This window comes from Struthio camelus, chromosome 6 (genome assembly GCF_040807025.1).
Source record: "Struthio camelus isolate bStrCam1 chromosome 6, bStrCam1.hap1, whole genome shotgun sequence".
NCBI classification, from domain to species: Eukaryota; Metazoa; Chordata; class Aves; order Struthioniformes; family Struthionidae; genus Struthio; species Struthio camelus.
Window position 1 is genome coordinate 35618719 of NC_090947.1, and position 17510 is coordinate 35636228.

General features: G+C 40.6%; 1 protein-coding gene across 3 annotated transcripts in view; it reads right to left on the bottom strand.

Annotated features, from left to right (window-relative positions):
* Positions 1 to 2269: 2269 nt before the first annotated feature.
* Positions 2270 to 17510, bottom strand: part of CFAP221 (cilia and flagella associated protein 221) — a 30310-nt gene continuing 15069 nt past the window's right edge. For all 3 annotated transcript variants that reach the window (XM_068949143.1, XM_009677207.2, XM_068949144.1), the window contains 14 exons: positions 17208 to 17295; positions 15385 to 15474; positions 13838 to 13933; positions 12237 to 12327; positions 11022 to 11149; positions 10499 to 10579; positions 9365 to 9472; positions 9042 to 9218; positions 7703 to 7861; positions 7183 to 7280; positions 6538 to 6627; positions 6216 to 6335; positions 4820 to 4849; positions 2270 to 3699 (listed from right to left, as the gene is read on the bottom strand). In XM_068949143.1, the coding sequence (XP_068805244.1) occupies positions 3576 to 3699; positions 4820 to 4849; positions 6216 to 6335; positions 6538 to 6627; positions 7183 to 7280; positions 7703 to 7861; positions 9042 to 9218; positions 9365 to 9472; positions 10499 to 10579; positions 11022 to 11149; positions 12237 to 12327; positions 13838 to 13933; positions 15385 to 15474; positions 17208 to 17295 (1480 nt within the window). In that variant the 3' untranslated portion in view covers positions 2270 to 3575. The remainder of the gene's footprint in view (positions 3700 to 4819; positions 4850 to 6215; positions 6336 to 6537; positions 6628 to 7182; positions 7281 to 7702; positions 7862 to 9041; positions 9219 to 9364; positions 9473 to 10498; positions 10580 to 11021; positions 11150 to 12236; positions 12328 to 13837; positions 13934 to 15384; positions 15475 to 17207; positions 17296 to 17510) is intronic.

A 17510-nucleotide genomic window follows, 5' to 3' on the forward strand; every position in this document is an offset into this window, starting at 1 on the left:
TTCTGCCTTAAAAATCACCTCTAGTCACAAGCTCGGTATATCAGTGGCAGCTCAGATTTTTCCCTCAGATTTTCAAACGTAACAGAAGCTCTCAGCATATCAGCTGTTTGGTGTCTCTCCAAAAACTGTACGGTCTTTGCACTTACTGACTACAGAACAGCACTTTGCAATTACAACATTTATGTAGAAATTTACTCAAACTAGCACTCAAAAAAGTCCTTGTTCTCTTTGCTTATTCAGCTCCCTGAGGAAATGAGATCAGTTGTGTACCTGTCTCCCCAGATAACTTCTAAACCTGCTGGCTAATTCCAACCAAACTAAAGGAGCCAGAGAGGTCTCAGCAAGAGTTAAAATCCTGCCTGGTTAAACAGCTGGAGAGAAGCCTTCATAGCATATCCATGAGGGAAAGGCTGCAGTGTGAGCACAGCTCTTATAAGACACTAGAAAACCTGTGCAGGGGAGAGACAACATAAACGCCAAACCACATAAAAGTTGGAATCAACGATACTTTTGTTACAAATCCAGAGATAAGGAGGTTTCTTTAATTTGCTCATGAAACTGGTCTTGCAAACTGAAAATACAATTTCACCCACTTCTTTACCTCAGAGGCACACCGCTGTTTCTTCCCAGCCCTCTTAGGAAATATAATTAATTTACATTGCAAAGACCTTGATGGTCTTTCTCTTATCATGGAAGAGTAAGTGAGATTAATACCCAGTAAGTGAGATTAATACCCAATTACTGAGCACTGAAGCTCACAGATAATTTCCATATAAAAACATTAATATTTTCTTAATTTTTAAAATGCACCTTTTATTTGATTTAGATGTTAATGCTCATTTCTTATGTAATAACAGTGAGAAGAGCTAAAGCGTGAGTCAGCGCTTACTAACTCTGCTAATAAGACAGGCCTTTTTTAGGCAAGATAGATATACTTTAACTGGTAAACAGATACATCATCATTCAGCCAATTAATCCTTTCCAAACGGTGCAAGAAGCCGTAGTTTGATGTGTAGTGAATGGAAATAAACTTGTCACGTTCTGCACATCAATTTACACATTCTTACTTCCCCACTTAAGTCAGTACAAATGCAGCCCTTTGATTCCCAGAAATAAGGCAGTCCACAAATCAACATTAGAATGAACAGGAATAGGGCTATATATAACATTAACGGATCTTAGTTCGCAATCTGTATGTGAAGTACTGTACTTAATCTGTACTTCCATGGGATTAATCTAAAACAGAATGAGACACTTCCTTCAAAAGACTATAATTTGCTTCTTTAATATGGGTACACAGAAAGTACATTAAAAGATACCTTAATAAAGTATTTTCCATGATGTTGAAAGGAGAAGACATTTCACACCGTTGCTGTGCAGTCCTGCTATCTGATCCTCAGAAAAGACACTATAAAATATCTGAGTGTTTATTAACAGGTATTAGTTTTCTATTAGAGATAATTATACATACACATGAGTGTGTGTGTGTGTGTATCATGTTATGCATAAAAATTCAGTCCAAAATTTATGCTCTGGTTCAGTAGATTATAAATGATAATCCAGCTAAAAACAACTGTCAAAAATACTTCAGTGCACTAGATAACATTAGACCAAAAGCACGGCTTCCATGATTTCATTCCTGACACGAATCCTTTTTCTTTCAACTTATTTCCTGTAATCCCTCAGTCTTTCACACAAAACACAGAACAGGCATAGACCTGTGAACAACCATGAACTGCAGGTTATAATTCTTATAGGGTATATCCCATTCTGAGTGTCCCGTAGTCAGCCAGGAGAATACTTAAATGGACCCATATATGAAAATCAAAGACCTAATTATTTAGCCAATTTCATCTTCTTCGGCACAGCTGGATTTCCTCTGACAGATTATCACTTCAAGTGGGGAAGAGTCAGCCTTCTGTTATGAGGTATCCTGGGGGGAAATAGGCATAGACAGAGCTCTGCGCATTACTGGCTGCTGAAACAGTCCCTTTGGATTTTGAGAAGAATTTAGAACAACCTAACAGCTTTCTGTATCTTACCTTCTCTGCACGCTGAACCCTGGCCCATAAAAGCCTCAAAACACAGAAAGGAGGATCACTTACATAGAAATGTGGCTCACTTCTTTGAGTGGAATGGACTTCTTTGAATGGACTTCTTTGAATGGACTACCTTCCATTGGGGTGACAGTGAAACTGGAGGAGAAGGAAGGAAAAAGGATACTGCTCTAAGAACAGATCAACTCTGGTTACTCTGATCACCACGGCTTCTGCATGCTTACTCCATCTTTATTAGACATCGAAATTGAGCTGATGCATGACAGTTCCTAAGGATCTTAAAACCCTTGATTTAACTTAAACTCTTAATAAATGATTTTGTTATGGCCACATTAAGAATCATGCTCAAGTCTTAGTGGGCCTCTTGAAAGATCACCTGTTTTCCTCAGGACTTGCAGGGGAAAAAAGCAATGTTTAAGTCTTTAAGCAGTCATATGTAGTCAGAGAAACTCTGCAGATAGCCAAACCTGCATTCTGAATAACCTGTTGCTGGCCAGGCAGTTGGCAGAAACTTAACAGCTGTTTCTCTGAAGTGAGGAAAAATAATGAGTGGCTAGTATAATACAAGCTATTCTGCAGCTTCATTTCCACCCTGTTTTCCCATTTTCTGTCCCCTGGGATTTTTACAATGTCTACACTGATCTCTTCTTTGTGAAAGAAATTTATTTTCATGGGGGCTCTAAGTATATCTCAAAAGGAGTACGTTTCCTAGGGACGCAGTATGTATTGCTGTATTTTCCATACCTTTTAGCACAGAAGATTTATGCTTTTCAGCACAAATAGCCTGGACCATTCTTCAAAATGAGCCACCAGCTCCCCACAGATAAAACCAAGTTTGTCTGACAGCCAGCCTACCCACAGGAAAGTAGGTAATATCTTAGCTGAAAGGTGATATGCTTAGTAGTTTCCTTTCCTAAGGAATACACCTTGTGCATCATAGGCCCCTTACGGGGCTCTGAAGCTCTCCTTTGTCACCCTGATCCACATCCCCTTTTGGCAAGAGAGCTGTTCATTGCATTAACCCCTGAACAGGTAATGAAATCTGCTTGGACATTATCTTTCTGGACAGTAACACAGTGTTCAGGTCTTCTCTTCCACTAACAAACTCAAGTGCACGATTTACAGTCAAGGCAGAGACTTAGTGACTTACCTGCAAAAATTCAAAGATAGGCCATAACTAAAACCCAAAATCTGAACAATTTGGTCATGAGGACTTTTCGCTCTTTATTTGAAAAGAGTGGACTGTATTCAAATAATCAATCTATTCACATTTTACTTCACACCAGTAAAAAATTAGCAGGAACATTGCTGAGGAATCCCATCGCAGCAACTACTATATTTGGGGCAACATACACAGTGAAAGTCCTTGGCAGAGATGGCACTACTGGTGCTTCATTTCTCTTTGCACAACTGACGTTGCTGACCTCACTGAATGCAAGTTCACATAGTTGTGACACAGGAGGCCTCAAGCATTAACAGGATAAGTAGTAAAAAAACATGGATTTCATAAAATTACTCTTATTCCAGAATGAGAGTTTTATTAATTGCTTTCAGCTTCATTTTCTCCACATGTTTTTGAATCTTCTCCCTTAGCCTCTCGTCCTGGGGCTGAAAATGTCCATCTGGATGGTTGTGTGGGTCTCTGCAAGAAGTTCAGAAAATCATTTATATTTAAAATAGTCACGGGAATTACTTAGCAATGCTGATGAAAACAAAGGAGGAGACATAATTTCTCTCTTTGTTACAGTTTTAATAAATAATCTGCATATGAACTATTCCATGTGAATACAGAGCATATTCCTTTACTTACACCAAACTGGAAGGGAGGTGAAACTGTGAAAAGAACACTCACTCTCAGCTTGGCTAAAGCTTGGAAAGCTAATCACCAGATAGGTAAACCCATGCTACGTTGACTTTCTATGTTTTATCTATGAAGGAACATAGGCTCCAATGTCAAAAGAAGAAAATCCACATGAAATTTTTTTTTCTTTAAGGATAAAACACTGAAACTACTGTGGAGGAGCAATGGGGTGTCATCTAATGAAACACACAACCTCATCAGTAACAATGAGGGAAAAGATCAGGATTTCACTGTTTGATAATACAATTTTGCTTCCCTCTTCATAAAGCCAAACAGAGGAAAGCATTCACCAAGTCTAACTGGCAGTGAAAGTAGACCAACCCAAATCCACCAGCAGATTTTCTTCTTTCCTGCGTCCTTAGTCCTTTTAGGAAACAGGGCCTCTGGACCAATTCAATATAAATATCCAGTGTCTAACACTTTCCAGGGACACCTTCTGTCTTCTAGAGCCCATTCTTAGACATAAACTTAAGCCAGCTTTTATTAGGATGGAGCTTGTGATCAGAACAGCTTCCAAAGTCCCGTTCTTAATCAGAACTACACTTTTCAAACGCATTGTTATTTTTGCTATTAGACCATAGGTTTTTTTTCCATAAGCGGAACACAGAGACTGCTACAGAGATGTAGTCATACTTGTAGAAAACAGAGTTAGAATGGCATGAGAAAGCATATTAAGTGGCACACATATTTCCTATTATATATAACAAATGTTCCACAACTGGAGTTTAAGATCATCAGTTAAAGTAGACTCTTCAGATAGTTTAGATAGCCAAACTGGACTGAAAAGAACACTTGTAATATCAATAACTAGAGGTGTTTAATTTAGGAAAGTATTTTTAGTTTTGAAGAAAATATGTAAACTTCAAAAAGAATGACTCTTATGGTCATACAACTTGCTTACCCAGAAAAAGCACCATCCAGCCCTGTATCACTGTGGAGAAAAAGGTCACTCTTTAGTTACACAAGCTATCCCAAATCCACATGTTCTAACAAGCAGAGTGTCAGAAAATGCAAAAAGCAGCACTCAGTCAGACACATATGCTTTTTTACAGCAAATTATTTTCAATCAATGTTGTAGTAATCACAATACAGCAATCAGCGTCTTGTCAGAGAGTTCATAATGTTTAAAAGTTTAATGGCTGATAGACTTGCACAAGATTTGCACGTCAGTCCTTCCCTCTAAAATTAAAGAAAATGAGACATTCAAATCTCTTGGTGACTCTGAAAGTCTCAAGCTATTATACACATCCCAGTTAGCTAGACAGCTAAGCATCATTATGCCTACTTCAAAGAGGGGGCAACAGTTGGACAGAAAGAGTAATTCACTGGCTCAAAGCCACACAAGGTATCTGTGAAAACACAGGGTTAGAACCCAGCACCTTCTCCTATGTTCCTCTGCAATCATTTATCCTGACCATACTGCCTGCTGCTCAAGCCACTGCCCGCATTGTCCCTCTTACCAACTCATACACCTCTCTGCATCCTTCCTGCAACATTACATACCCCCAAGTTTCACACAGCGAACCTACTTTTGCTTCTGGCCCCACAGAACTGCTGGGCAGTCCTGCGCACTGTTCTGTAACCGTGGTGGTAAACATAAAACCCAACAGAAGGCCCACCTGTCCCTCAGAGCTTTCCTCATCCTCAGATGCCCTGCAAGGTTTCTCTGCTGAACTCCAAACTTGGGACACTGGCCTGACAACACTGAGAGCACCTGGCAGAACTTAGCCGTTACAGTGGTCAGTTTATAACTTCAGGGAGCAGGCAACTCTGCGTTTATGAATGCAAGTTGTTTTACATGCTGTGCTGTGTGCCTAAAACGTAACGGGCATCCATGGGGGTGTGAAGCTGGGATAGTACAATGAGTGTGACCAGTTCCTAGGAGGAACCTGAAAAAAAAAAGCATCATCCCAGGGGAAAATTTCTAAGGGCACATATTAGTAAATATCTAACCAAAAAGGACAGAAAACCCATTGGTCTAAGAACAGTGAACATCTCCGAGAGGGTAAGAAAACTACCTCAAGCACTAGATTACATTGATAAAACCAAAGTCAGAGACATTCAGGCTAGTGTGCCACGTTCACAGCTGCTTGCTGAAGCCCAGTCCATGCACTGTATTTGCAGTGCAAAATATAAGACAGGAGACTTCTGATTTGCTCAAAGTGCCAGATCTGCATGCCACTCAGCAATAAAGCCTGTAGGGCATCTCGGTATGACTCTCTACATAATTCAAAAGGAGAGGCTTGTTCCCACATTCCTTGCTATTCTTCTCTCTTAATTTCAGTAATTATAATTACCTTTCTTCTTTTACTGATTTCTCTTGGCCTTCTTCTGAGAGCACCTGTCCAACTTGTGGAAATTCAGCTCGTATCATGTCTGGAGTAAGCATCACTTTGAACTCAGTTTCATCTATCTCACTAGAAGTTGGTAAATTGAAGAACAATCAGATTTTATCCCTTTAAAAGTAAATTTTAGCCAACCAAAACAAAAGTATGTTTTACATAAGAGGGGCTTTGTGCTTTTGTCTTTGAGAATCTCTCAGAACAGGTTTAGACACATCCATGCAAGTGGTTAACACTTAATAAATCACACTGAATACATAATAGAGGAAAAACTTACTAGTCATTTATATTTTCCCTGTCTCTCTCAGGTAAGTCATCCAGCATTGGTGGTACATCTCTCGGAAGCATATCCAAACTGTAAGGATCCCTGTGGTGGAAAGGGCATTTGTTTAAGATGGGCAGAGAGTAACTGCACACAGCAGTTACATTTTGAAACTTCACGGTAATTGTAGTTACAGAAGTTAAAGAAGATGTTTTTTTGAATATTCCAGGAAAATCTGAGTATACCAGAACCTACTGTGATATGAGGGAAGGTGAGCATGAGAGATGCTGGCTACCATTGTGTGAAGATGCTCCATATGCTACAGGTTTTAGTGTTCATACTTCTGCAAGACAGACTGGGCTTGTACTTCCCAGAATCTTCCGGGAGGGAATCAAAAAAGCACTCAGAGCAGATGTTTTTGAAAGTCCTCACCGAAGCTCCAATTGCAGGGCTAGATATTTCCTCTAATTATATTGATTTTTAACCTTTCCTCCAAAGAGGTCAGTAGGTATTTTCTACATTTGTTTAGGATTTCTGAGCAGCAATTTAGTACACCCATAGCCACATTTATATCTGTGGGACTTGCTACTACTCAGTGCAGTTACAGACAGTAGAAGCTGGTGCAGGACAGAGGCAGTGTATATTCAGATTCTTTCTTACCTTGATGTTGTTGTACTTGTCAATGTGGGAGCATTAGAAAAGGTGGAATACACCACCGGTAAGAATCTTCTCCAGCTCATTACACCACGAATCACTTCCTGAAATGACAAGTGCTACAGCAGTCAGACCTCTAATACATAATGCAGTGGGGAGAGAGGCTTGCCTCTAATATATAATGCAGTGGGGGGAGAGGCTTGTAGGACAGAGGGAGTTTGAGGAGCTGCAGTTCTCCATATCTAAAAGATGCTTCTCCACTGCAAGGTCATGAAAATATAGCAGAAAGTGAAAAGAAGTAAAGAGCAGAGAAGTACGCAGGGATAAATAAGGGATATGGAGAAAGTCTAACAAGAAAAAGTTATTCTAATCCACTTATTGACTATTTGGGGGCATGCATAATTTATATTTGAGAATGTTTTCTACTTAGGATGATGGCTCATCTGTCTTTTGGATTCCTTGGAACAATTCTCAGGAAAAACACATTCAAGGCAAGTACTCATACAATAAACCCAGCAGGCCATACCGTGTGATGCAGAAATTTCTTCTGTGTGATTGGAATGCTGGATCCTTTGGGGCATTCCTTGGTAAAGGTGTATTTTGGATGAGGACAAAGATGATATTCAATATTTGTTTCAGAATATGGCAAAGGAGGTAAAACTGGAAATAATCCTGGAGTGGGGTTCTGAAAACAAAGAAGAGATTATTTAAAAAAAAAAAAAATCATTCTGAGCATCACAAAGAATTGAATCAATGAAAATTCAATTCTTACAATTAACTCACTCACTCCAAACTCACATCTTTATCCCATTGCGACTCTCCTGTTCAGTGTGACACCTGATCCGCCTTCTTCTCCCCACATCACAGACCCATAGTCTGCCTGGTTCATCCACCTTCTCTGCTGTCTAACATACAGCAATTCAGATGTTGTTCCCAAGTTTGGGAGAAAAATACTATTGCCTGAAGCTTCCAAAATCCATTGTTGGTTCTCTGAACAGTCCAGAATCCATGAAAAGGCACTGGCCTTGCTGTGGCAGAAGCTACTGAGCATTTTGCCATTGATTTCACTGCACTAGCATCTGCTCTTGAACTCAGTCTGATGCTGGGTACTGTGGGATCAAGCTGTGCCTGGCTCTTACACTGACACGACACAGGGATGAAGGAGAAGCACGGAGGTTCTCATCAGTAAGCTCACTAGAGTCCTAGCCACAAGCAGGGGGAACAAATCTATACTGCATATGTTATAACAAGATCTCTGAGCTAGCACACACTGGGCTCTGACATCTCCTCCATTTGAGCAAACAAGTTATGCTGAAAAATAGAGCTATCCAGCTGAGGTGCAGTGCCACGCTGGCATGGAGATGCTGCCTGCACCCCAACACTGCACTGCACTGAGCTGTACAGCTGTCTCTGCCTGCTCAGAGTTACCTCTGCACTGTGTTGTCATGCTGTACTGTGTGGGAAACACCTTTTGCAGTTGATACCAAGTAGCACAATCCGCATGAAAATCAAGTCACTGAAAATCCTCCCATGCCCCTGATTACAACTTTTCGAATCTATATGCCTAAAAAGTTGGAAATGCTACTTTAAGACGCTATGAGAACTATCAGAAATTCTAAGGCAGTTGGATGCATGCAAGCATAGAGCTTGACTTCATTTTTCTCTTCCTTTCTGCCTAAGAATCAAGCAGAACTGCAGTCCCCTTGTTGAACAGAAGGAAAAGACTACACCAGTCCTACCTATTTGGGCAAGGTTACAGATGGACCGAAGAGAACTGCACTCCAATTCCATATCGGGCCTCTGATGAAACAAACACCCTTTCCCCTCCTTTCTTAGGTTCTTTGTGGAAGCAAACTTCTACTCACAAAAATACGAAGTGGGCTGCTCTCAGGGTGGTGGACTAAAGCTTGGGGAGGAACCAATTTTAATAGGCTGATGTCCCTTTCTGCTACTTCTTCTGAAGATTGTGTGTGAAAATCCATCTTCTGGGAGGTCAAGTTAAGCTGTCTCTCAGGAGAAGCAACTACCTGAATCAATTCATCCTTGAAAAACACAGACATCAATAGATTTCAGAGTGCAGTTAGCCTTTTGGTAAATGTGCTGAAATAAAATTAATCAAATAATTGTAGAAGCGTAGGGCTGGGAATGACTTCAGCAAAGGAAGTTTGTATTTGAGATGACTTGTTACCTGGGCTCCCTGCTTCAGCGGTCGGGAAAGTTTTCGGGGTTTGTAACTTGTGGCTGCATGGTGTGTACAAAACGGCTGGTACCTCATAATGCTGAAATGCTGAGGAACCTAGTTGCAAAGGAAAAAGATGTACTGCAGGACATGACAACAATCACTTCTGATTAACTCATGGAGGGGAACCTTCCAGCTTAAGCATGGGCCTGTCACATCTCTGTGGTATTAGATACTTGGATCACTATTCAGGAAGATAGTATGTGATCAAAACTTTTGAGGAGCAATACTTCACCGTTACAACTTGAATGAGCATGTAAAGGAGTATATCCATTCTTGCTTTTTTATGAAAGACCACAGATTTAATAGTTTCTTGATCAAACACATTGAACTCAATGGGGTAGAGAAAAACTATGTTTAGCAAAACACCTAACACTGATACATGAAGCAAAGTTTAACAAGGAGAAAAGACATTAACAGAAAGTTTCTGTACCGGAAAAAAGAAAAAGAGGAAACTGAGCTAAAACCTGGATCACTGTGAACCTCAGGAAATTCTTTCACTTTGATGAGATGCAGAATTTGATCTTCTGCTATTCAAAAATTTGAGAGAAAAAGGATTAAAATTCAGAAGTAAAAAACTGTTTCTGTATTCATAAAGTTGAAAAAATGATACTCTGTATTTCAAGATGTTTGTATATCCTATGCAGGAATGCATGAACTAAGCATGTATGAGTGGATCCCAAATAAACAGAAGATTTCCATTACTCGCTAAAGAGGAAGGACACTTTTATAACGGGATGGTATATTTGCTCTCTGAAATCAAAGGAAAAGCTGTGGGTGGCTTGTGGGGCTTTTGTACAGTACCCTCATTCATAGTAGAAGATGCATCTCGGTGCCTGAGAGATGCAATAATTTCAGTTGAGGTGATTCATTTCTCTATCTGTCTCCTATTGCCGGCTACAGTTTGTTATGTATGGAAATAGCTGAGATTTGTTTTTAATAATAGCATGCTAATCACACAGACTTATTCAGGCAACTTTTCTACTGGGCTGCACACTGGGGCTATTGAATCAGGCAGAAAACATGTCTAACTGGACTAGTAAAACAGAACACATGACACAGTTGAGAACTGTACTGACTCACCTTCAAGTCATAATAGGGAAGAATGTGTCTCACTTTTATGTCTGCAGATGTGACAGGAACTAGGCCAAGAGCATCAGGTGCCTGAAAGAATACAGCATTACAAACCCAGTAACACAGTGGAAAGGTTGCTTTTCACTGGCAACAATTCATCAGCACAGCTACTTGAAAATATATGGAAATAATTCTGTGAACGCTTTGTTTGATATTTCTCCAGTCCCTTCTTGGATTTTGGTGTTTCAGTTGCTTTTTTATTTCTTTTCTTTTGCAAAATCACGTATTTTAACTAGCTCTGGCCATTAATATATTATTCAGAATTTTAGAACGTAATTAAGAGAATGCAAAGATTCTTAACTATTTTGGGCAGTACCTTCAGTAAATAAGAAGTCATGCACTAATTTGTTGCAACTCCAGAACACTAAGTCACATTATAAAGCTTTGATAAAAGCAGAGCTCGGCCTGGGGCCAACGTCTTCAACAAAATTCTCACTTGAGTGTTTGCTGCCATTTTAGGTACAGTACTTACCAAATCACTGCGCAGCTGGAGGGAACTGTCAGTGGGGAATTCAAAAGGTAAGATACGATCTTCAGATATGTTGGAAGAAATGCCCTTACACTCTTCAGCTTTCTCTGGTTTGCTGAAACTCCTGTTTTCTGTCATCAACAGAGAGAAAATGTTATGCTTTTGTAATATGCTTTTGTAATACACTGTTTGAAAAATAGACCAAGCCACAAAATAGGTATTTAACATCCTAAGACAAGATGTGTGTAGTCATTTTAATACGAAATGTAAGATAATCTTTCCTAAAGGCTTTAAATGCCACATCTACAAGATATCAGGCAGAATACCATGACTAGCAGACAGATCTGACTACATCTTTTCAAGCAAGTCATCACAGCCCACACCTTCCAGCACAGTCCTCTCTATCTGTTTTCACTCAGCAAGGTAGACTTAAGTCTGAAGGCCTGTCTTACACTGACTGCCATTACTCCTCCTACTTGAAGCACCCCTGCAGTTCCTGCAATGAGTTTTCCTGCACGCTGGGAATTAAAGAACCCTCACTTGCAGAAGCAGGAAAGGTCTGATATGGAAAGGCGTTTCAGCAGTTGTCAAATTGTGAGTGTATGAGGGAGTGGGATGCAAGAGACACAAACCTTCCTCTGTCCCCAGTATATCGAACTATGACTCCATCCAAGGACAATTTCCTTCTGTGACTGTTAAAGTGATTTTTCCAGGCCAGCACTTTCACTTCGCTAAGAAGAAATGAACCACTAACTTTCTCAGCTGAACAGGCCCAAAATCAAAGTCAGGTGAGGGTTTGCAAGCAGTTGTATGAGAAAAGGATATGGAGAAAAACTCAACCCAATACTGGCCACCTGGCTGTGTATCTCCTGGTTCCTGCTATCTCACTGCACTGAGTTCAAACATCTCGTCTTCATCATATTCAGGTGTCTTTCTCAGCTCCTCTTACCCCATGTCCCCAACTTCTCGGGCTCCACCTGTCCTGCTTACCTTAGAAGAAGTTAATCACATTTTAAAATCACTTTTAAAACAGATGTATTTTGACTGCAGCCATTTCTACCTTGCCACACTTCTCTTTTTTGCTTGAAGGCTCCTGTGCAGGGATTGTGCATTTATGTATGCAGGTGAGTTCAAATGTAATGCCTTTGACATGCTGCAGTACAACCCAAGCGATCAAAATTCATTGCCAAAATACCAGTTTGTTCTTTTACTCCTTACCAGACACAGAGCTTTCCTCCAACCCTCTGGCTTCTCTGTTTAGCCCACGGAACAAAAGCAGCAAACGATTTAGCCGAATCTGAATCAGAATCTAAGAGAACGATCATGAATTTTAAAGTTTAATATTAAGTTGAGCAGTCTAAGATTTACAGTCATAGCAATACACAATACTTACAACTATTTATTCTACAAAGGTCACTCACGCATCTCTATTTAAGAATTTTTGCTACAGTTTTCTGCTCCAAGAGGGATAAAATGGGGAAGGAGAGACGTAGAATAGGTATTTACTCCACAGTGACCTTACACATCAAAAACAGAGCAACCATTTGTTTAGTCTTACAGTTTAATAGACTTTTTTTGATAGGCCAAAACCCTTCAGGTGTGTTTATCAGTATATACATATTTAACAGTGAGCAAACAGCCAATCGATCAGGGTCATACGAATACTTGTGGCTCTGTTAAATAGGAGAATAAGTAGCAACATGCAGTGTGTAATTTGCCCAGTGCTACGTATCACAAAGTGACAATGAAGATCCCTAGGTTTTAATACCAGAAGGGACTATTTAGCCACCTCATTATTTGCATGATACAGGACCTCTGTACTGAGCCTAATATTGTGGATTGTGGTAAGGAACAGATCTGAGAAAAATATCTAAACTGGATATTGAGAGTGCAGGAACTTTCCATATTGCTTGCTGCACTTGGATTTACTAGGAAAAGAGTAGTGGAAATGAAAGATATTTAAACCCAATGAGATAGCTGATTTTATTGATTTCATCTTTAGCTTCTCAAAAAAAATCATAAAACCATAGAATAACTCAGGTTGGAAGAGACCTCAGGAGGTCTCTAGTCCAACCTCTTATTCCAAGTAGGGTAAGCTATGAGATCAGACCGTGTTGCTCAGGGCTTTATCCAGTCTGGTCCTCAAAACCTCCAAGGATGGAGACTGCAAAACCTCTCTGCACAACCTCATCCAATGCTTGACTGTCCTCATGGTGAGAAAGGTCTTTCTTATATACAGTCTACACCTCTCTCGCTTGAATTTACACCCATTGTCTCTCATGGGCCCATCACGCACTGCTGCAAAAAGCCTGGTTCCATCTTTGATAAACTCCCTAGAGCTGCTGGCTGCCACAAGCTCTCCCCTGATGCCTTCTCTTCTCCAGGCTGAATAGGATCATCTTCTCCAGCAGCTCCTCAAAGGGCAAGTGCTCCAGGCCCCTGACCATCCTCGTGGCCCTGTGCTGAACTTGCTCCAGTTTATGAATGTTTTTCTCACACTGGGGCCCCAAACTGGATACAGTATTCTACATGCTTTTTAGAATCTTCTTCTCGTACAAAAGTATTTTTAACTTAACAAATTCTAAATTCAGTTCTTTTGAATTTGCTTCTTATCAATTGATTCTGAAAAAAAAATCCTTAAGCAATAGTTGAAGACAAAACTTACCCCAGACCCTTATTTCCTGGTGAAGTAGGGACACATTTATCAAGCTATCAAATCCCTGGGTAGCTGTGAAGACCTCTTACGTGCTAGTTTGCATGCTTTTGTGATATCTCCAAGGTGTTATGCCATCCCACTGCTTTCTGGTTGTTCACATTACCTTGTAAGCTGCTTGTTGGAATTTCCTCAACATCCTGTTTCTCTTGTCCCAAAGGTCATTACGGAGCAAGTCAAATGTGGGATGGACACTTGGACGCTGCATAGTGGGGAGGGGAATGGGAAGGGGAAGGGGAAGGGCAAGAGGAAGGGAAAGGGGAAGGGGAAAAAAAGGGACACCCTTTTTAAAATTAGGTGAGGGAAGAACATCCTCCAGCCCAAGTTGTTCCTGGCCTGAATCCATACATTATTTCCTAACACTGAAATTAAGTCAGGTAAAAATGTTCAGCTGAATGATTTCCTTTCAGGGCCATGTCACCCTATTGCCTTTTAAACAGAAATCTTTACCACAGTGCTTCAGGGGGAGGTAATCATGAAATAGCTGCAGATGCCATATGGGGAATGCAGAGATAACGTAGAATAGTCTGCATCCACACATAAATGACAACCACACACTACAGCTGAAGTCCAATATATGTGCAGTTGGACAGTGGAGGGAGTGAACCAAGTCTCTACTGAGTACACACTTCATCTTGCACAGATGTGAACCTAGAGTAGCTGTAGAGGCTCAGGCTGAGGGCCAGCAAACCCAGTGACCTGTCTCCAGTCATGGCTGATGGCACAGACCTACAGAAGGGTGAAAGACCAGCGTAAGCCTAGAGTGATAATTCCCCATAACAGTCTCCCAACATCTAGTGATGTCTGGCTCTGGGCGTACCTGAGACAGAGGTAATGTCTCTATAATTAATGCCTTGAATTGTCTGAATGCTCTTTGAACCCAAGTAAATCTCTTCCTTGATGTATGATTTCCTCTCCAGATTTAAACTGATGTGATAGAATAATGTGGGACTGGAAGGACCCTTTGGGTCCCAGAACACAGTTCCTCTCAACAAATGGGCAACTACTCAGCCAGCAATTAGATCAGGAAGGTCCTCAGAACACCAAATCCACACAACCACCTGCTGTGCCCCACCAAACAATTCTCAGCACTTCGTAACAGGCATGAGAGTACAGTGAAAGACCAGCTACTACAGCTACATGTTCCTGAGGAAGAAGGTAGCAAGGATTCCTTGTGTTGCTAAAATCCAAGGTTTCTTCAGTAGCAGAGTACTTATTAAACAAAGCTCTCGGATAATCCTAGGAAATTGATCCTAGGAAGTAGGATCACACTATAAAGAAAGACAAAAAAACCCTAATTACCACTAAGGTCCCTGCCGATCTGACCTGCAGATAAAGTTCTCAAATCTTGTGGTTGGCTTAATCCTATGTCTGGATATGAGAAAGCTGCTCCTGACAGAGCTCTCAGGAACAAGCAGCTTTAATCTCAGGTTAGGCCTGCAGATTTCCACTTGCCTCTCATATTAGAAGATCAGAACATCAGAAGATGAATTGTGCACATATCATGGTGCTCGCCATAATGTACTAGAAGAAAAGTCGTTAAATAAGACACTGACACAGAAACGGGGACTGACGTTAGGAGGAAAAGCATTCAGTGCCAAATTGCTAAAGCTGTTTGTTATCTTAGTAAGTGCTAGTAACATATAAACAAACCTGCTCAACAGGCCGGATAACACGTCTGAAAGAAACTTCTACTTTGTTCCTTTGAAACTCCTTTTCTATGATAGGATCTCCTCTTTGGATCTAATTTGCCATGAAGAAGAACAGTCACATTAGTGCAAAGTATTCAAGGAATTCTTTCTTTACTTACAATTAGTGGAAACTCACTTACAATGTAATGTTCTGGAGCTGGTTGACAAAACACAGACTTCATTCCCCTTCCAGGGAGCGATTATCGCAATGCTTTAGTAAATCAAACAAAGTAAATAATGTCTTTCTGGGCCCCGAGTTTCAATCAGGTCCCCACCCTAATGAAACACAGACCACTTTGCATAGCCAAAATCAGTGCAGAGAAGGGTTGCAGAAACAATGCTGTAAGTTGGCACCTAAACAGCCCTACATAAATTGCCTGCAGCTTTCCCATTTCTGTGAACTCTTGTTCTACCACGTTTTCCAAAGGTGCCTGCTCTCACATCTGCTCGTCTGTGAAACAGTTTACTGCTAGTATCACTTCACTTCTTTGAAACCCTCGTACTTTTGTGTGTTCAGACATACTGGATGAGTAGCAGAGCTTCTTTTTGTTCTATCATCTTCCATCTCAGTTCTCCTTACCTAGTTTTTGATTTCCTGGATACTACTATGTCTTAAACAAAACTCTTGGGGTTATCATGTGGAGTGAAATTCCCAGTATTTTGATGGGCTGAGGTTTTGGTTAGGGCAATAGAAGATAGACGAGCTAAAGGTCTCCAGGATGGCCACTCATATGGCGTTTGACATGAACCACTTGGGCAAATGATGGAAAGGTAATAAATACTCCCTGAAGCCTAAAGACACTCAAGGTGAACAAACTGACAGCAACAGCAAAGATATGCCTCTGTCTGAACGTTGTGAGGGCAACTGTGAAACCAGCCAGAGACCTCCACTGCCCCAAGGGCCAACAGGTAAGTAAATATATGTTTCCAAACAAAGTGGACAGATATCTAATTAAGTGATGCAATGATCTCACATTTTAGATCCCTTTTCTTATTCATCTCCTTCTTTGTTAGTATTAATCATAACGTTTGAACTAATTCACAATGTGTGAACTAATTCACTCAGCGTGTATATTATGGCTTGACCCTATATATAAATAATTTCACTTTCAGAAACAGCTCCTTGGAAGTCAGTGGAATGTCAGAGGCTACTTGCATGTGAGAGCGGAGCCATAGCAAATTGAGGGAATAGGAGAGGCAAGTCCCTGAGTGCTGCGCCACTTGGGAGTAAACGGTTCTTGCCACCACCTGCTGCTGCTGTCACTTCCATGGAAAATGAGCCAGAGTCTGGGGTGACCGAAAGAAACCAAAGATAGGGAGGGCAAGGGTATAGAAGAGGCACCTGATAAAATATTTCACTATGGCTCTGTGTGATAGTACTGACCATGTTTACACCCGAGCCATTCAGGACATTAGCTCTTCAGAGCGGTACAATATACACAGAGGGTTGGATGCAGCCACAGCGCTGACAGGATTCAGCTGCATTGTTGCACTGTGATGTGGCTAGGTGCAAAACTACCAGGTTGGGAAAGTATTGGGTCACACTTCCATTAGTAATTTTCCTCTTGCCCACTTCCCCCAGGATAAAACCATCTCAGAAACAGTGATTTGCAGAAATAATAATGATTATTAACTGCAGGAAGAAGTACAACTAGTACAGGTTTGTACTGATGTATTAAAAAAACCCGAAAAGGTAAAGAACTTAATACTGTTCACTAGTGCACAGCATGTAGTCCAAAGTGTAAGTCTGATTTTAAATTTATAGAACTAACAGCAAAGACTAACCTTGTACTGTTCATCTTCCCTCTGTCGATTTTCAATAATCTCTTTTTTAAATTTCATGGACATTGGATCTTTGCCTTTATGAACTTGCCTGCATTTACAGTAGAGGAAAGAAAAATGCTTTACTTAACGTGCAGTTTGCTTATTTAAAGGAAAATGGACTAAGTCTCCTCTTCCTAAGGTGTCGAGAAGACCACAACATTCAGGGTAAGAGCAGTTCTGTGGACTGCAAATGAAACTGCGGTGTGCTTAAACACATGATTGTGCACTTTGCTTTACACTATTTGATGTACATATGTCATTCTA